General features: G+C 37.8%; 2 protein-coding genes across 4 annotated transcripts in view; one reads left to right on the top strand and one right to left on the bottom strand.

Moving 5' to 3' along the window:
- The first annotated feature begins 1,355 nt into the window (after nucleotides 1–1,355).
- LOC121295404 (butyrophilin subfamily 1 member A1-like) lies at nucleotides 1,356–11,987 on the top strand. 2 transcript variants are annotated; one of them, XM_041219973.1, is made up of 10 exons: nucleotides 1,356–1,531; nucleotides 2,818–2,891; nucleotides 3,204–3,311; nucleotides 3,711–3,812; nucleotides 4,298–4,447; nucleotides 5,201–5,338; nucleotides 6,920–6,971; nucleotides 10,361–10,387; nucleotides 10,482–10,508; nucleotides 11,077–11,987. In XM_041219973.1, exons 2-10 carry the CDS (start codon nucleotides 2,829–2,831, stop codon nucleotides 11,640–11,642), a joined length of 1,233 nt encoding a protein of 410 aa, XP_041075907.1. In that variant the 5' UTR covers nucleotides 1,356–1,531; nucleotides 2,818–2,828; the 3' UTR covers nucleotides 11,643–11,987. The 2 variants fall into 2 exon arrangements, with proteins under 2 accessions (XP_041075907.1, XP_041075906.1); XM_041219972.1 differs by having other exon boundaries at nucleotides 2,808–2,891; nucleotides 11,077–11,984.
- A 2,384-nt stretch (nucleotides 11,988–14,371) lies between these two features.
- Nucleotides 14,372–19,005, bottom strand: part of LOC121295207 (integrin beta-4-like) — a 39,109-nt gene continuing 34,475 nt past the window's right edge. For both annotated transcript variants that reach the window (XM_041219623.1, XM_041219624.1), the window contains exons 38-42: nucleotides 18,335–18,523; nucleotides 17,653–17,808; nucleotides 16,795–16,959; nucleotides 16,066–16,179; nucleotides 14,372–15,139 (exon numbers count right to left, since the gene is read on the bottom strand). In XM_041219623.1, coding sequence (XP_041075557.1) covers nucleotides 15,003–15,139; nucleotides 16,066–16,179; nucleotides 16,795–16,959; nucleotides 17,653–17,808; nucleotides 18,335–18,523 — 761 coding nt within the window. In that variant the 3' untranslated portion in view covers nucleotides 14,372–15,002. The remainder of the gene's footprint in view (nucleotides 15,140–16,065; nucleotides 16,180–16,794; nucleotides 16,960–17,652; nucleotides 17,809–18,334; nucleotides 18,524–19,005) is intronic.

Raw genomic sequence — 19,005 nt, 5'->3', positions numbered from 1 at the left:
CTTTTTTCAATGTCTTCAAATCAATGTCTTAAAAAAGACTTGTAGCCAAAACGTTTGTCATTGAATTTTAGTTTGAGGGATTTCTTAATTCAGCACAATTGAGTGTTTAATAATTATAGGTGTTGCAATGGACACCTTGTGACCTTTTAAAATCCATATTGTACTGTATCATGTTATTGTAGGATAACATAGTGGTAGATAGATAGTTAGATAGATAGATAGATAGATAGATAGATAGATAGATAGATAGATAGATAGATAGATAGATAGTTTGCAACAGCTAGCCAATATTTTGTTATTATATACATCTATTATATACCACTATGATAGAACACAAGAAAATAACCACTGGTAGCTGATTGATCTCAGAACTTTGCCAAGTTGGGTCTAAAAAGAGCCAAGTGTTTATGCCTGAACAACATGACTATGTAACCAATCCCATACCCTCACCACTCTGTGTGAAGAAGTGTCACCTTCCCTCTGTCCTGATCCTATCTCCACTTAATTTCCAGCTGTGTCCTCTGGTCCTGGTTTCTGTGTTGCACGTATTGGTTCTGGCAAACTATGTCAACTCCTTTCAAAATGTTAAAGACTCCAGTGATGGCCTCCTGACTTATTTGTTCTAGGCTAAATATATTAAGTTCTTAGCCCATGTCCACAGCTCATTTCTTTAAGCCCTTGCTGCTCTTCGCAATGCTGTACCTGCTTCCGTGGACAGCTGAGGAACAAAAACAAAGACACTGCACTAGAGGGAAATCATTTCTTCAATCGAATCAGAATCTGGGAAGGGTTTGAGAGATTTGTACCCTTCTCATCTCATCAGACCGGAATGTTCAGCATGGCGTCACCCAATACAGTAGGCAGGGAAGGAGGTTTTCAGTTGTGCACTAGCTATTGAGAGTATCAGAATCGAAGGGGTATCTGAAGATATCTTACATTTTTACATGTGCATACACTGAATGTAGGAATGATAAGCTACTTTTTCATGTTACTGACAGGTCTAATTTTGAATTTACAGCCGTGTGGAAAGGAAAGCAGTAACATGTTATCCGGTAAAATCAAAGTACTTAAAATGCATTTTAAAAATATAGTAATATAAAATATACTGCATAAAATATTTTTGAAAATACATATTCCATGTTTATTTCAGCCATATTCAATGCAGGATATGTAAAGCACTTATTAAAATGTATTTGGTGTAATACTCTGGAACAATATATTAATATAGTGATTACACATACTATATTGTAATCCCAGTGTAATGATGACTACATTTCCAAAAGCAAAAGCCACAACCAAGATGGCGACTGAATTGCTCCCCTGTGGGCGAAGTTATGTTTGCAGTTGGTGTGCACTGGAACGACAAGCGGTTTTTGCCAGCCTGACGGAGTACTGCAGTTTAGGTCAGGCGCTATTGCAGTGAATTGTGGCGTTTGTTTTTGTATTTCGAAAGGTATTCCCAACGGTGTCTCTCAACACCAGACTACTGGAACAAAGTAACGGGATATATCTGGACATTTTTAGTACTAAAGTAAGCATTTAACATTTGCAATATATATATATATATATATATATATATATATATATATATATATATATATATATATATATATATATATATATATTAATGTAGGTTAGTGTTTGTGTCAACATTGAAATGCATTTCTGTACATTTTAATTGAAGACTGGTGAGAAACAGAAAGTATTATGCTTGTTAAAGGTAAAGCTTGCATTAGTTGAAGTGTTGATACAGCGAAAAGCTTGCACGCTAAGGATTTACATTTTTCTGAAATTCCATATGTTCAGGTATGGAATGTATATTTTTGTGCATCTCACCTAATATTTTAGAATGTCATTATGTATTACATATGCGTAATTGTAGGTGATAGACGTTATTGTTATTGTACAGTTGTCAGTCAAGCTGTTGTAACGAGTTATTTTTATTAGATTACGCGAATGTATGTTGTTGCGAGTACAGATTGATTTAAGGTGGATATTTTGTTTGGGGCGCTGTCATTTTTTTTATTTAAGATTTGGGATTTCAGTTGCAGCTCTGTCAACCAGGTAAGAAAACTACAGGTGTGCATGCATAACTCGTGAAACCACGGGGGTAAAATATATTGTAGAAACCATTTGTGAGATTACTCTAATTTGTTAGTATGTACAGTGCTAATTAAATTGTTTGTGCCCAGCATTATATAAGATACTTTGTCTGTAGGCGTTCCCATAACTGCGTCATACACTGTGGTGTGTGCAAAGGCTGTGTGCAGCATTTTGTGCTAGACTTGCTAGCTTGTTGTTTTATATCGGGACCAATAATAAAATAATAAGCCATCAATGAAAACAAATTGTGTCTCAGCTGTTGACCAGCAAAGGCAATTAAATTAACTGTAAATAAGGAATAGACTCACTTCGACAGACCTGTTAATGCTTGCACTGACGACCTGTGCAGGTAGCTGTGAAAGAATGTGATACTTGAATCAATTGTGTATGTAAGTCCCCAACCTCAAACTTTACATAAAATATGTTAGTGCAGGATTTGTTTTAAGTGTGTTCATGGTTTAAAAGTATCCATTTACACTGGCAGAGATATTCTATTATGTTTTTATGCACCCAGTCAATATTGTGTTAGTAACCCACCTAGACTGGTTCAGGAATATCTGCCATCAAAGGATAGTTCTGCTTTATTTTTTAACATATCCATTTTACTTCATCATTACACACTGTTCTGTCATTATGTCCCTGTGGTCGCTTGTCTGTTTTTTTCTTTTTCTTTTATAAATATATTTATTTTATTTATCCTTGAGAAATTTGCAGAACTTTCAAAGATGCTGAAGGAGTGCTTGCAGTTTTTCATAGAACCTGCAAAGAACCTGAAGACAGTCTTGAAGGTACACACTTTGTCTTAAATGCGTATTTTGTCTTAAATGCGTAAATCAAGGTTTGTTTGAGAAAAGGGGGAATTAGCAAAGACAGAACGGGGATAATGTGGTAGAGAATAGTGAAAAAAAGTGAGACATGGTTTCATATATTTCCTGGTTTTAATATTAGAGGGCTGATTTTTCAAAGCTTTTTTTCTTCCAAAGTGTAATTAGAAATGCCATTTTATTTTCTGGTTTTGGAAATGAGCCCCCATATCTTAAGTCCAAAGAAAATAGAGAATATGTCCTTTAATTGTATTTGCTGCTTTGTTCGTGCTTCAGGAGACTCTTAGAAAAGCCTCGCGGCGTGAGAAGAGGGATGACCGAGTCCTGGAGGAGTGCCAGCTCTTCATCATGGAGCTGGCCAGAGAGCTGAACAGAGTGTGTGAGGTGAAGAGAATGTGACACACATTCCAATAAGTGCTGCACCCAGCATCTGTCTGACTAGCCAATTATTGGTGCTGTGACTATCGACTGTTTTACCGCAATCTCCACTCTGACGAATTTCAACAAAAAAGCTAAATTACTGTTTAATCGACATTGTTTAATCTGCTACACAAACAGTGTTTCACAAGAGACTGTACTTAACTCACCACAATTAGTATGTGTCTATATGGGGTTGCACCTAGTAGTTTAGTAGTTACCAAGCACAGGACTGGGTGACAAGCATGTGTATCACCCCTCATTTAATTCAAGGGATGCAGAATACCAACAGCAGTAATATTTTTTACATTTATGTCTTTGTTTATTTTGAATAAATCTTCCTAACTGTACATCCATCTTATTAAGAACTCGGACATACTGATCGGAGTTTGGATGAGTAAAGACACGTGGAGCCCTGAGGAGTGTCGTTGTTTTATTGTGGAATGGGCGGCACAGCTGGAGTCTAAGGTACATGTACAGGGAAATTGGGAGTAGGTTTCCACCAGGAATGGGTAGTAGCATTAGAGCCTGTGTTTATATATATATATTCCTTATATAAAAACACACCTTTTTTTCTTCTGTTGGTATCTTCCGCTTTGGAATTTTATGAAATGGCAGCATCAGGTTTGGTTTTGGTTTGGGAAAATCATAGCCGTTGCATCTAGTTTAAATGGAACCTCTGAACTACAGCCTATTGCATAGTCAGGAATAAGAGCGTTGCGACTGATTTCAGAATTTCTGTTTCTGTGTAATATTTATTATGTTTGACTAGTGGAAATATTTCGGGTTTACCTCCAAAAGTTGTTGTTTTTTCTTAACACCCCCCCTGGTCCTTACGATTTGACAATGTGGAAGTTCACTGTCGTTGATGCAGACATGTTTGCCGTTGCCCCCTTTCACAGGAGCTAACCTTTTCGTGGAGAGATGATGATTGTGATGTATTTTGTCACCAGCAAAGGCTTCAACAGACGCACGGTTGGCCGGAGAAAGTGGATATTTCTGGACTAGCTGTGGAAAAGCTGAGAGAGGGGGATGAGCGAGGTGTGGAGGATGGTCAGCGCATCATTGCTGAGTGGGCAAGAGGGCTGAAGAGCATGTCTCAGGTACTGGTGGGACAGAGGTAGAGAGTGAGAGAGCTGTGGGAGACATACAATGAGAACACAGCATCTCAGTCCGTAAGGCAGCTGACATTCATTTAAGCACAGAGATACAACTTTGAAAAATGTTACCATCTTTCTTTTTAGAAACAGTGATATTGCAGTGTAAGCAGTGTGACTGTACTGTAGCAGATGCATTCCCCTGTGCCTAGCAATTTTATAAACTACAGTATCTAGAATGAGACAATATTACAGCAAATCCCTTAATTCCGTGATTAATAACAGGGCTAAATAATATGCATTTGAAAAAGTAAGATACTTATAGTAAGCTGAACCCAGCAATTTTGTAGTATCTTGTATTAAGTACGCATACAGTGTGATATTTTTATCATGCAGCTTTTTTCTTAAAGTTGTTTTCTTACTGAATGGTTGGTAGTCGTTTGTTTATACATTAATGTTGGCATTTATATTCAGTGCTTTTTTTTAATGTAGTGATGTTGGTGTTCATATTCATAATGTTTTGTGGTTAAGTAGAGTGATTTTGGTATTTATACTTGTTTTTTAGTTTTTTTAGTCAAAAATATAAATGTTTCCACTCAAATCTAGCCTCTAACATGTTAGACGAATGTGTTGAACTGTGTCCAGATGAGTAGGTGGCCTAAATTAAATGCTTCTCTCCGATGTTCAGTTGAACCGTATAGCTGCTATAACCCTTACCAGAGAACAGTCTGCCATGCTGTCCTCTACTCCTTCCACTAGCGCTGCATGTGGCCTGGAGAGAGTGTGGCCCTGGTGCTGGAGGAACTGGAGATGCAGTGGAAGCGTGGGCGCCTCCCCAACCTCATCCCTGCCATGGAATTCATCATGTGGACCCTGCTCGTAGAGGACATGGACAAGGTACCTGGACCAGACTCAAACTCCATCACTGTCTACATTTTAGAATACTTCATGCTCTCTTCCCCCCCACCCTCTTTCTGTCTATCTCCTTTTATCTTTGGGTCATATTGAGGGACACCACCAGTCATTCAGGATTATTCATTGAGAGTGAGTGAAGTCTCTGAATATGAGCCTTTCTCTCCTCTTTCTCTCTTTCCACTATTCTCCACTCTTCTTTCAAGAGTAACAAGTCATGAACCAAAACACATCTCTGGTCATATTAATGATACAGACCAAACACTTTGACAGTTTATATATAGACGTATTCTACAATTCTCTCAACAAAGTTCCATTACATTTGGTATTCAATCTCACAGGACACACCGAAATATATTTTTACCATGTCAATCCATTCAGACTACACAATAGCTTCCATTTAAATACACAGAGTGCATCTGCATTATATACTGATGCACAATGAAAACGCAACAGTAGCTTATTGGACACATACATAATGTTATTTACATTTTAAATAGTGAGCAGATAAGTTTGTTGATTGTTTGAGTAGAATTGTTCTTTGGGATAACAAACTACTGAGCTGAAGTCGTGATTTCATAAAAACGCCATGTGCTCAGTGTTTGGTATTTGAGTTGAGTTAAAGTTGCCAAAGTGAGCTGATTTAGAATCTGTATAAATAGCCATTCTAAGAGACATGATTTTAATTGATGTAAGATCAGAGAAAGGTACAATCATGCCCTGCTTGAGTAATGAAGATCACCTGTTTGCTATCGGCATGATTGAAGGTGGCCTGTCTGTGAGAGAAGTTGCCCGGAGAATGAGATGTTCAGCTTCAACAATCAGCAGACTAGTCCAGAGAAACCAGGAAACCAGCTCTGTGAGGGACAGGCCATGTCCTGGAAGGCAGAGGGTCACCACACTGGTCCAGGACCGTTATGCTGACTGTTGCGGCGTTTAAGCCAACTGGTGGGGCAGTGGAAGTGTGATGATTTGGGGAGGAATCTCCTTTAACATAAGAATACCTTTGGTGCAGATTGAGGGCAACTGTACTGCTCAGCGAAGTCCTTGAGGCAGCAGTTTTTCCATTCCTGCAAGCTAATCCAGAAGTGCTGATTTTCCAGCAGGACATTGCAAGACCACACAGTGCTAGTCTTCACACAACTTCAAGAAAACAATGTCGTGGTCTTGCTGTAGCCAGCTTTTTCTCCTGACCTGATTCCAATAGAACATCTGCAACCAGACAACCTTCGCCAGCTGGCTGCAGCTGCACAGGAAGAGTAGGAGAATATCCCACAGCAGTCTATCCAGAGGCTGATCAGGTCTATGTGTCAATGCTGCCAGCATTCTGTTAATGCTCAGGGAGGTCATACCCAATACTAACTTCGTAATGTTTTCATTTTGACAGTGTGTCACGTTTCATACTGAAAACTTGCAATGATTTTTTGATCTGTAGTTTTGTTCACATTTTCTGTGATTTTGTTTGATATGTGTGTGAAAAATGTTTGATTAAATCCATTAGACCCGAGTGTTGTGTTTCTTTTGTGTTTCAGTACATATTGTCATATTTTTGTCCTTATGTTTTAGGGAATTGTTCCACAGCTTTGGCTTTCTACAAAGCAAAGATCCCGGAAAAGTGGTGAGTAAGGGGAGACTTCACAGTGCAGGGCATTTTGTACTTTAAGTCTCTTCCATGTGGTAAATACCTGCATTTCCGTTAGGTTTCACGTGTAGGCAAATTTCCTGTGATTAATACCTTTGAAGGTAGTTAATGAATATTTCAGTCAGGATTTCTCTGTGTTCATTTATACTTTCTTGGGAGTACGGCACTTTGGATTGATTTTTTCAATGCCTGTGTCTGTGCTAGTTAACCTCAGGCAACGCAGTACGCTTTTAAAAGCTTACCACAGTACATTATTTGTTTTTCCAAGCTTTTCCCATGGTTATATTATTTTATCATGGTTAGCCATGTTAATATGCTTTACCATGCTTTCACTATGATTCATTATACTTTTGCAATGCTCAAACTATGAGAATTTTATAAGGTTAGGATATCTGCCTATCCATCTTTTAGAATACTACATTCATGGGTGAACATTTTTTTCCAAATTAACATTTATCATTATACTTACACAATGTTGTAGAAATGATGTACAGTAAATGTATTTGTTTCCTTTGTGATTGACCTCACTTTTGTATTTATGTATGTGGTATTTAAAACATTTTTCATAACGAGAAATAGACTATATGAAATATTTAAGATACTAGTAACTGCAAGGTTTTATCATTAGATGATAATCTAATATGAATAATTTAAAAAATATTGGAAAAGTATGTGGAATTTACCTAGTGCAAAGTTTTTGTAGAAAATGTCATCTTTTCTTTTCCCTCTTCAGCTTGCTTTTTGATCTGCAACTTCTGCATTACACAATTCACTTAATTTAAGGGAGTTACTTTTCCAATCCGCACACTGAAAAACAGAGAATCATAAAGTGAATGAAACAAATGATCCAGTTCAATAAGTTGCTTTATTTAACCGAGTGAATTGAAGTTTAGTGAATGAGACACTGTTACAGGTTGGCTTGTGGTGGATGACATCAGGCCAGGAAGCAGTATATAAACACAGGACTGTGGGGAATAACCGTGTGGCTGCGCTGCATATTTATTTAACACAAATATACAAAAGAAAACGTCTCGATGGCCAAAATAAAAAAACAAAAACAAACAAAGGACACGAGTAACTTCAGGATGGTTCACAGTCGCATTTGTTTGTTCCTTTACAGTTTACATGCAACACGCCTCTCTCCAACTCAGACTCGCACACTTTGAGAGCAAGACCTTATATAACAGATGGTCAGGAGCTAATGAGACAATTGGCGATCATTTATCTCCTGACCACCTGCATTCCACACGTGAGGTCAGGAAGAGGAAGTTAACCCTCTCCTTGCTGAATCAACACAATATTAAAGGGCAGACTTTTTTGTCTGCCCGCATATAAACACGCACAAAATACAATATTTATAAGAAAACAAATGAAAACACCCAAAATAACAATAGAGTGCACGTGTATCTAGGGACTGGGCAACCCTTCACACACACCAAGTTCTGTTTAGGTCTACTTTGGACCATGCTAACCTTAAACCTGTTCAGAGCCAGCCCAGGTCTTCTCCCATTCAGGTCTTCAGTTTCCGTCATGTCGGTGACTGGATAGATGTTAGTTATTTCACAGATGATGAAAAACTAAAAGAATGTGTTTTGAAAATGCACACATCATGTTTGCAGTTTAATAAAATACAGTTTTATAAAAAATGAAACTACACGTAGAAAAAACTTAAGTAATCAACAAAGCTTACTTTCATACCCGTGCCACAACTAATACAAACTTACGCACACGAAAAACCATTAAACAAGAATAAAACATTTCTGTGACATCAACCTATATCTTTTGGTTGAGTAATTTTACCAATCTGCTAGCAAAAACTGGCTGTGTGGCATTGAAGAGAAGGGTAGTGCTGTGCAGATGTATTGTTGATTAACGAATCCACAGTTTGAACAATTCAACAGAAAAGTGAATACCATTTTATTACGCAGCAATAATTTCAACAGTTCATTAGTATTACACATTTAAAACTTAACACTTAGAAAAGGGCTTGCGATTTCAGTTTCATAGTGTTTGCTAGAAGTAGGGTAATACAATTATACATTAACAATTAAAGCAAGTAAAACTTTTTTTCATAATTACAAATTTTGACAAAGCTTCTTTATTAACAGTATAACTTTGAACATAGTTCTGGGTTCCTCACACATCTTTGGTGGATAAAGCACGTTCAATAACAAAGGATGGGTTTAAACAGGACCATACTAGTAGGTTTATTTTTCTGCTGTGTTCCTTTTCCAGTAGGAACACAGCTTCTTTTAACGAACACTGCAAAACAAAGATAAACTCTAGCTCATGTTTTGGTGCGCCAACTAAACTTAACAGGATCCCTAACTTTAGTCAGACACTAATCTAGGTAACTGACTTTAAATATACATAAATCACTGATTTAATGTAATTTGCTTTAAGATACACCGCATTCAGGTCTATACACAGTTCCTTACCTTCCCACAGGCAGCTTTTGAAATCTTTGAAAACTTGTATACCTGCCTGGCTTGTTAAATTACGAACAGGTGTAATAGTTTAACTAATTACTAATCAACCAGTGTTGTTAGATAGCTATGGCATTCTGGGAGAGTCCGCTTTTCATTACATGTTTAAACAGTAAGAACTGTATTTCTTTTTTTTTTTTCACTAACAAAAGCAATTTCATCATTACTTTGTAAACCTGTTTAAACTCGGCTTTTGCATTTCGTTCTTGGCTATAACCGTTATTCAAACAAGCCTTCAGCCCACTTCCGTACATCTGGAAAACCGATCACTTGCAATGGTATTTAGGGTTGCATCTGTTTAGGTTTGGCATAACATTCAATAACTTTCCTCTCTGTTCTCACATCACATTCCTTTGTTTTTTGCATTTTTATTTTTCTAATGCCAGTTTCATGTTCTACATCTAAAGCACAGTGCTTGCTAGTATCTTCACTTACAACAGACACTTTTGTCTGTGTAAGTGGGATTTCACGATTGCCGCAATGTGAAAGATAAACATTTAACTGTTTGAACTAAGCATAATAAATATAAAGTAGCGATAACCAAGTCCTATTGCCAAATTAACAATCAATTGAATCTTGTTATGGAGCAAGTATCAATTGGGAATAAATGTTTTAAGTGGCATAAACAACCCAAAATTGGTAAGAAAAATAATCCAGTTTCTCGTGCCTAACGGAACTCGAAACAGTGAATTCATTTTACTGATTCAACACTTCTCATTGTTTTATCCTGTACATAAATCATATTATGACGCCTGTAATAAGAGTTGTAATTTATACCCTTGTGACAACGTACATGGTCATCACATTCTGTTCATTTTTATGGATTCTATATTGATTTAATGAAATGTGCTCAGCTAATACTGTATTTTTTCTCCACAGATGCTGCAAATTACATCCCTAACACAGGTAAATCAAACCATTGCAGCCTTTAGTTGTAGTTGTTGATTTCCAGAAATTATCAGTCTGTTACAGGTTTTTAAATGCCTCTTCTTTTTTCTAGTCTGGAAGTGGATCCGTAGTGCATCAGGTACTGTTTCCATTTGTTTTGGAGTGAAACTTTCAGGAGATCTAATTCAAGTGAGCTAGACTGCAGTGGATATAAATACTGCTGTGATTTAATGTTTGGACCCTAATTGGTTAATAGCACCGTATTTTACACTGATGGAAACATGTGCTTGCACAACTGAGCTTTAAAGTCTTATCATTTGTTTATACATGTTTTGTGGCTACCTCTAATCAAGCTGAGAGTGTACTTTCTCCTGCACTCTTTGTATGACAGACCTGACTTGCTTTGCTTATGGGTCTGAGAAAGTAAAAGTGAGCAAGAAATACACTCTAAACTTGGTTAGAGGTAGTTAGGTAAACATATACAAATGGAACGACCTTTAATAAATAATTTGATATGTTAAATGTTTAATGCTGAAATAGAAATTTCAGAACAAGGCCAAAGTAAGTTCAGTTTTACAGCATGCATATGATAATACTGCAACACTGTTACAGACAAATGTAAATGTAGAACATATAGTTTGCAACAGACAAGTTCATGGCTTTGTGAAAGCATTGCTATGTCTTACTGATCACTGTCTCATCTCCAGATGATGTGACTTTGGACCCTGATACAGCAAACCCTGATCTTATTCTATCTGAGGATGAGAAACGAGTGAGATGTGGTTACGAACGTCAGGACCTCCCAAACTATCCAAAGAGATTTGATGGCTGGTGGTGTGCTCTAGGCAGGGAGGGGTTCACCTCAGGAAGACACTACTGGGAGGTAGAGGTAGGGGGCTTGAGAGACTGGAGACTAGGCGTTACTAGAGAGTCTGCACAGAGGAAAGGGTACAAGTCATTAAACACAGAGTCAGGTTTCTGGACTCTGAGGCTGGAGAGGGGCAGTGAGCTCAAGGCTCTTGCTGTCCCCTACATGCCTCTCCCCATGAGCCTCATTCCCCAGAAGGTGGGTGTGTATCTCGATTTTGAGGAAGGGCAGCTCTCATTTTACAATGTGGAGAGGAGATCTCATATCTACACTTTTACCGACACATTTAATGAGAAACTTTATCCACTGTTTGGCACTGTAGACATTACCAAAGATCTGGTAATAAAGTCTTCTTTTAACTTTGCAGAACACTACTATTGTACAGGGCAGTGTTTATGGTGTTGAGCCTTACTGGTAGGATAAAGCAAACACAGCAACATTTCCACACTGTCCAACATAAACAAAACAAAAAAAGAGTAGGAAAAAGCACACTGTAAAAACTAGCTTTGGTTTAATGAACTGTGTCAAATTGCTGCTTCCATGATTGTTTAACATGTAGTAGTTTAATGTATTTATATTATTAAGGACAGGTTTAAGATGCTAAGAAAACAGTGTTATATTACTGCTTGTATCCTGAATGTATGTCTGTGTTAATGATGTAGTTTGTGATCAATAAATAATAGAGTTGAAATTGTTGACTACCGGATGTTTTTCTTTGACAGAAGATCATGTGGGTCAATTCCATTTCCAGTGCCTCAATATTTCATATTGTTTCCATTCCAGTGTCTGAACTGGCCAACAACACTGTTGGAAAGTATTTTCCAGTTACAGCCTTCTTTGTAGCTATTCTGACTGTCACATTGTTGAGTAACCCTAAAACAAAGCATATATAATAGTATATAGTTACTTCAATTGAATTAATGTAGTAGGTTTCGGCATTGGTACATCTTTAGCACAGAACATTTACAAATCTCTTCTGTGCTATGAGGAAACCTTAATGGAAACATTTAACAAATACAGTAATTACATTTCACCATCAGAAAAAAAAAGCAGAGATGACAAGTAGAATGCTTACATCTGCTGTACACCTGGATGGAAATGACTAGGTAAGTAGAATTGGAAAGTTTCTGTAATACAACTTACAAAAAAGTTTGATTGATTGCATGATTCTTTTGATGCATGACTTCCAAAATATTAGTATAGCCCTCCTTAACTACCATAAAATGACACCCACTGGCACTTAGAAGTTTCTTAACCCATGATAAGACAAAAAAAAGGACAGGGTCATGTAGACTTTTTTCAGGAATAATAGCCTTCCTGTCATAGTGTGCTGCCATTGTTTTTGTTGTAAACATGCCAATGACCTTGAAATAGTTTGTATCTGCAGAGTCTGGGTAATGTATCTGATTATCTTTTTTATCTGCATTTAAAAGAGGCTTTTCATCCTATACCTCTGTCTGGTACCTTATGGGCAGTCTGTGGCCATCCAGCTGACCCGCATTTAGGTAAATATTAAGTATTTTAACTATAATAGATAATTACATTTTATTTAAATGACTTGCAAGCATAAAATATAGGCATTAAGTAAGGCTCTACCTCATCAACACTGGTAAAGGCTTTCTGAAACCTCTGCTTTACTTGATCGAAAAACACAATTTTGGCAGTACATGGTAGTTCTAGAAATGGGTAAACTGGAACAAAATATAATTGTTTCATCCCAAAAGTGGGCTGGGATTCATTCTTTAATAATGCAATACTGCAGTATTACAATGTGCTGGGTCTGCCCCCCCCCCCCCCCCCCCCCCCCCCCCCCCCCAAACATGGAACCCCATTTCAAATGTCACAATGATCCAGAACTATGCAGTTTACTGTATCAGTTTTTCAGCAATGGGTCCATTGTATTTTAATGGCTTTTTAAATTATTGAAGCGGTGATGCCCTTGAGGCTTTGTGTCCAACCACCCCTGCAGACCAAGAACAAGACCTTGGCCCATGAGCACAACCAGGCCCTCAGAAAGTGACATTATTGCTATATTCTTTTCCTGTGTCTTTTAATTAGAAGTTTTACACTGTAATTTAATTTTCCATAAAACTGGCCTTTATCTTGCTATGCAATTCCCAAAGAAGAACCATAGATTAATCAAATTGAGTGTTCAATGCCTAGGGCCTTTTTACAGCACCACTACGAAGTTGAGAGAACAGAACACAAAGCCAGACTAAACACGGAAAATGTTTATTAAGTGCAATACATGTATGATGTGATTGTAGAAAACACTGTATAAACCCAGTGGGTATGAAGAGAAAATATATTTTTATTAAAAACAATAGTTATGAAGACAGTCCTGGAAGATTTTACACATCTGTTAAAAACTTGCACAATCGTAGGTCTGAAACATTTTACCAGGTTAAGATATTTGAATCTATTTCTACAGTCTTTGAAAGCTTGCTATATGGTACTTAATGCAGCAGTGCCAAAATGCATACAGACTGATCATATTATCAGAAGCTTTGTGGTTATAAACTACTGCACTGAAACATTGCATTTAATATAAATCAGGATTAGTATTAGTACAAAATATTGACTTTAAAAAATAAGTTACCTGTTGTGCTATTTTCCATACTGTTCAGTCCCCAAATAACCCACCAGCCAAAGCAGAAATATTTTACAAAAGAGTATTTGGCCTTGAAATCTTTCTGTACATCATTGTATAAGACTTGTACTGTATATACAACCAGGGTATTTTCAAAACGCTCTAACAACAACATGTCTACTCTCTAAAAAACATAATATTTGGATTTTTAATTGGTCATTTGGGGTAATTGCTTTGAAAAAAAACTTTAAAAAAAAGCATAAAATGGAGGATGGTCTTTTGAAAAATACCTCCCATTGACCTTTCAATAGTATGAATACTTAACCTATAAAATGGGTTAATTCAATGTGATATAAAATAGGTATATTTGGTACATGTTTTGTTTTCCAAAGGTAGAAATTTGTTTAGTTTTGAGATTTAATTTTCTTTATTGAAGACCACTTTTTTCTTGTTGTTAAAAATAATTATATACATTACTTATTTTATTGTGTGTGTATATATATATAGAGAGAGAGAGGGTGAGAGTGAGTGAGTTAAAAAAAAAAACTTACATAAAGCTAACTTACAGAATCTGCCAAGCCCAGTCCCAGTAATATGTTGTACTATGGCAGTTAATATTGACAATCTGATATTAACATTCATGTTTTGGGCTACAAAAATACATTAAAAAGACAGTAATATACAGTTATCTTTTACGCATTTGTATTGGCTGTGGGTTCTACCTATTGGGCCAGTGTCTTTGAAAATGATTGGGTTTACCTTTTTTATGATTTAAGTACCAAATACGTTTTCAAAAGTTAAAGGATGCTTACATTAATTAGTTCATGAAAAGGTTCATGTGCTAAAGAAACTACAAATGCAAAAAAGGGCAGAACTGAGTAACATTCACACTTCTTGTATTATTGCAATACATTTCTTGGAAACACTGGATCACAGAAGGAAACATCTGTCCTGAAAACCATGTTTGTAATGTCCTTTGGTAAACCTCTTAGTCCAATTTGTGATGAGGTAATCCACTCGATTTTCAAAAGGCAGTTAAACATGCTTTAAAAAAAATCCCATTGCTGAGCAATGCTGAAAACTACATTATATTATTATTATCAATTTTGATCCATCTGTAATTGGCATCAGCAACAGAGTAATAAAACCCCCAAATATCACAACTCAAGAAGGTCTCAAGCCTCATAGAACTTCTCTATCTTTTTGGTGACGGTGCCTCCAGACATCATGGTCATGCTGCTGACAATTTCTTTGGTGACTTGCCGGGTGACAGTTCCCCCAGACGTGTGTTGTGTGGTGATCATACCTCCATCTGCAGGAGGAGCAACAGAAGAACATGGGAATATAAGAACATTTATGAATGAGAGGAGACCATTCGGCCCATCTAGGCTTGCCCGGTTTGTAGTACCTGATAGATCTCAAATCTTTATCAAGTTGGGTCTCAAATGATCCAAGTGATTCAACATCAACAACATTATTAGGTAATCCATTCTATGCCCTCACCACTGTATGAGAAAGTGTCTCCTCTCTCTGTCTTAAGTCTATCTCCACTTCATTTCCAACTGGGTCCTTTGGTTTGTGCTGCCATGTATGTATTGGTTAACTTTGTCAACTCCTTTTAAGATTTTAAAGACTTCGATCAAGCCCCCCTGATTTGTCTTTGGTCCAGGCTAAATAGATTCAGTTCTTTCAGCCTATCTCTGTAGCGCAGTCCTTTAAGCTCAGTCTGGTTGCTCTTCTCTGGACTCTCTCCAGGGCCACAATGTCCCTTTGATGCTGTGATGTCCAGAACTGCACACAGTTTGCCTTTTTGATTGCTTCCCTGCACTGTCTGGTTGCTGACAGCGAGGGGTCTCTTACACCACCAACACCATTTGGCTCCTACATGTCTGAGTTTACACTTTAAACTTTATACTGCATTTGCATTACACTTCAAGCTCAGCAGAACCCATCAGCAATCTAAGGGGCCAAGATGCAGATCGGGGTTATGCCACCAGACTTCGGTGGTCTCAACCCCCTGGACAGTTTATTGGAGTACAATAGAGTAGCTCTGTGACAAGGTGAGGAGCCTGCACATTAATACTGTTTATTTTTTGTATTAGAGCAATGTTTCTGGACAGTGTGTTTCACCTGATTGGAGGGGAACTGAAAAGCATCAGACTATATGAGATACAACTCGTTATCTTAGCCCCACCACTGAAAGAAAACATGGTCGAATCAACACTCGTTATTTGTTACCTGAGAAATAGGGGTCGTTGAATGTTGTGTGGGTGGTCTTTGTGGTGATCTCCCCAGGAAGGTTGTACACTTCCCTTCTCATCATCTGCTGGTTACCAAACTGGGAGATGTTTGCTAAATGGAAAAGAGACTCAGATCAGGAACTGTGATGCCAAGTACTGGCTTGTGAGTGCATAAGACACAATGATAAGATCTCATCAACAATATTGCCGGTATGTATAGAATATCGTACACAATATCAACATTGATACCCAGAGCACGAGAGGTGAGAGTGGATGAAAATCAACTTGTATCTTACATTGGGACCCTGTTGCAATATTAAAATATTATATAATATATATATAATATTAATAATATATATATATATATATATATATATATATATATATAACTTTAACCGTTAATTAAACACTATAGTTAGTTTGGAAATGATTTTGCATTCAAACTGATGGACAACATATGTATTCTATATATTATAAGCATAAATAGCTTTATATAATGTTATTTTGAAATGCTATACTGCTATTGTTTTATTTATTTTTTATTCTGAATTTGTACTAAAATGTCAATTGAATCACAGAACACAATGATTCCTTGGGCCCCCTGACCCAGCTAACCAGGATTACCAACCGTGTAAACCAATAGAGAATTCTTAGGCAGTGCTGCCTCATAGCCCTAGGAAAAAGAAACAGAGCTGGAGAGAGACAAGACAAGGGTGAGAAAGCGTACCTCCGTCCTGTGACTCAATGGTGATGATGCCCTCCCTCTCAGGTCCAAAGCCCTGGGTGGTCTTGGCCTGAACTTTGAACTTGTAGGGCACATTTTCGTTCAGGTTGGGGACGGTCAGGGTGGTCTCAGAGCTGTCCCCATTCACCTGGAAGGAGCGCACCTCTCCTAGCACACAGAAGAGAAGACAGGTTTGTGAGACACTACTTGTGTCACGAAACACATTTTCTTAAATAACAGAGTATTCATCATATTAGATCATTATAAAGCACATATCGGTAGTCCAATTACTTAAAATAAAATGCAGAGATGTCTGACTCCTCCTCAGTATTGCTTTTTTTTTATTTGAAAGTGGATTTTCCCATTCAAAGCTCTTAACAATTTAGAAAAGACTACAAGTACAGCAAAAATGCTAATAAATTGATTCTGTGTTTAAGCATGACACATGAGCAACATACTGGAGCTGTTTTTTGCAGCTTATTTAAAACACCATCTTTTTTAAAACGTCTTTGCTACTACTCAGTCAGCTATTTTGTTTTCGTAAACTAAACTTACTTTATGTAACAGTCTGTCCTTTCTCTGTAAAATATGTTATTTTTGTACAGCTCTTTAAGAAAACCCTGGACAACAACATGACCCCGCTATAGGGCCTTTGGTAAATATGTGCACAATATTAGTTCAATTGTGTATTCAAAATGTATTCCACTCAGTGCTCTTTTGCCTAGTTTAAAAAAAAAGGTTTAAATAATGGTTTTAATACACTTTCCGGTACTTAACAGACTCGGACAAGAGTTGACTGGAAGCCCTTTGTCCCAACAAATCAAAAGCAGATCATTTCAAGGGTTTTCCTGGCCTGCTTACCTCCGCCATGGAGCTGCTCACAGGTCACCATGTAGCCCAGGATGTCTCCATTGGGTTTGCGTGGCTTGTCCCAGCTCAGCTGCAGCTCTTCGGGGCTCAGGGCAGTGAAGACCAGCGGTCCGGGGGCACTGGGAGTGCTCAGAGTGAAGGGAGAGCCTGTAGGGGAGCGGAAGACAGGGGTAAAGATGAGCTTGAAAGAAAACCAACAAGAGTCATGAATTCATAATGCTACAGGCCTTAAATGCACCTCAAAGTCTTTAGATGAGTCTGATTCTGAAATGTATAATATTTATTATTTATTTATTATTTGCATGTTATTTTTATTTGTAATGGGCAATCTAAATTGAATTATTTTCCCCCAATTAAGAATGGCCAATTATGTTCCCTCATCACAGCATATACCCACAACTGGTGAGAAGAGCTGAAGTTCAGTGGGTGTCCTCTGAACTCGAAAGTGGATGTCAGTGAGGTACCGGCCCTACAGGTGTCCACCTGAGCTCACCAGGCATCTGAAGCGCAATGAGGAGAAACAGTCCCTGCTGTTTTTGTTAGTGCTAATACAATGTTCCCTCCGGAATCCTCAGCGAAGTCCAGCAACATTGCACAGCCACAAAACTCTGCAACCCAACTCTAAATCTTTTGCCAAGTTAGCCATGTAGGGGCTGGGTGTTGCTACAGTTACCTGGCACAGGGTTCAGGGGGCTCTTGGGGTCCACCTGTGACTCGATGGTGATGACCCCCTCTCGCTCCGGGCCCCAGCCCTCCTCACTGTGCGCCTTCACCTTGAAAATGTACGAGTGGTTTGGCAGCAGCTCCTTCACCACCACTGAGTTCTCAGCAGGGTTTGGGATGTCGATTCGCTTCACGTCACCTGAAAGAAAAATCATACCGCTGTCAATTCAGCTGGGTGGGTGTAACAATGAACAATGACATGTTACAAAATCCTTCTGTTCTCATTAGGAATCAGTTTAAATTGAAAATCATTCGATGGGTTCCACACAAATCTCATTTAGAATGTTTTTTCCCAAAAACGTTTCCGATAACTTCCTTGACGGTCACCAGTTTGAACGTGAACATACAAGTTTTTCAAACATGTATGTGGTCAGGTGCCTGTTGTGTAAATATTCAACATTGCATTTCACTGAGGGGAATCAGTACTTTCATTTAAAAAAAAATTGAAATTTAATAAATAAAATAGAAAAAACAACTGTAACTTCCACCAGAGTTAAGGAGCTGCTCTTATGCTAAATCTGTCTTTCTAGAGCCAATGCTATCTAGTGATCTGCCACTTTGGATCACATTTTGCTGGCAATACATTAGCTGTACACTAGATGGTGCTGTCGCTCACTAATA

The sequence above is a fragment of the Polyodon spathula genome, chromosome 20, assembly GCF_017654505.1.
Source record: "Polyodon spathula isolate WHYD16114869_AA chromosome 20, ASM1765450v1, whole genome shotgun sequence".
NCBI lineage: Eukaryota > Metazoa > Chordata > Actinopteri > Acipenseriformes > Polyodontidae > Polyodon > Polyodon spathula.
Note: the sequence above shows the minus strand (reverse complement) of the source record. Positions and strands in the feature narration are given on the sequence as shown.

Excerpts from the sequence above, each read along its gene's own strand:
- LOC121295404 (XM_041219973.1), top strand. The coding sequence starts at position 2,829 with ATGCTGAAGGAGTGCTTGCAGTTTTTCATAGAACCTGCAAAGAACCTG. Across the intron at positions 3,312-3,710 it reads AGCTGAACAGAGTGTGTGAG|AACTCGGACATACTGATCGG; the intron begins GTGAAGAGAATG and ends CATCTTATTAAG. Across the intron at positions 6,972-10,360 it reads GCAAAGATCCCGGAAAAGTG|ATGCTGCAAATTACATCCCT; the intron begins GTGAGTAAGGGG and ends TTTTCTCCACAG.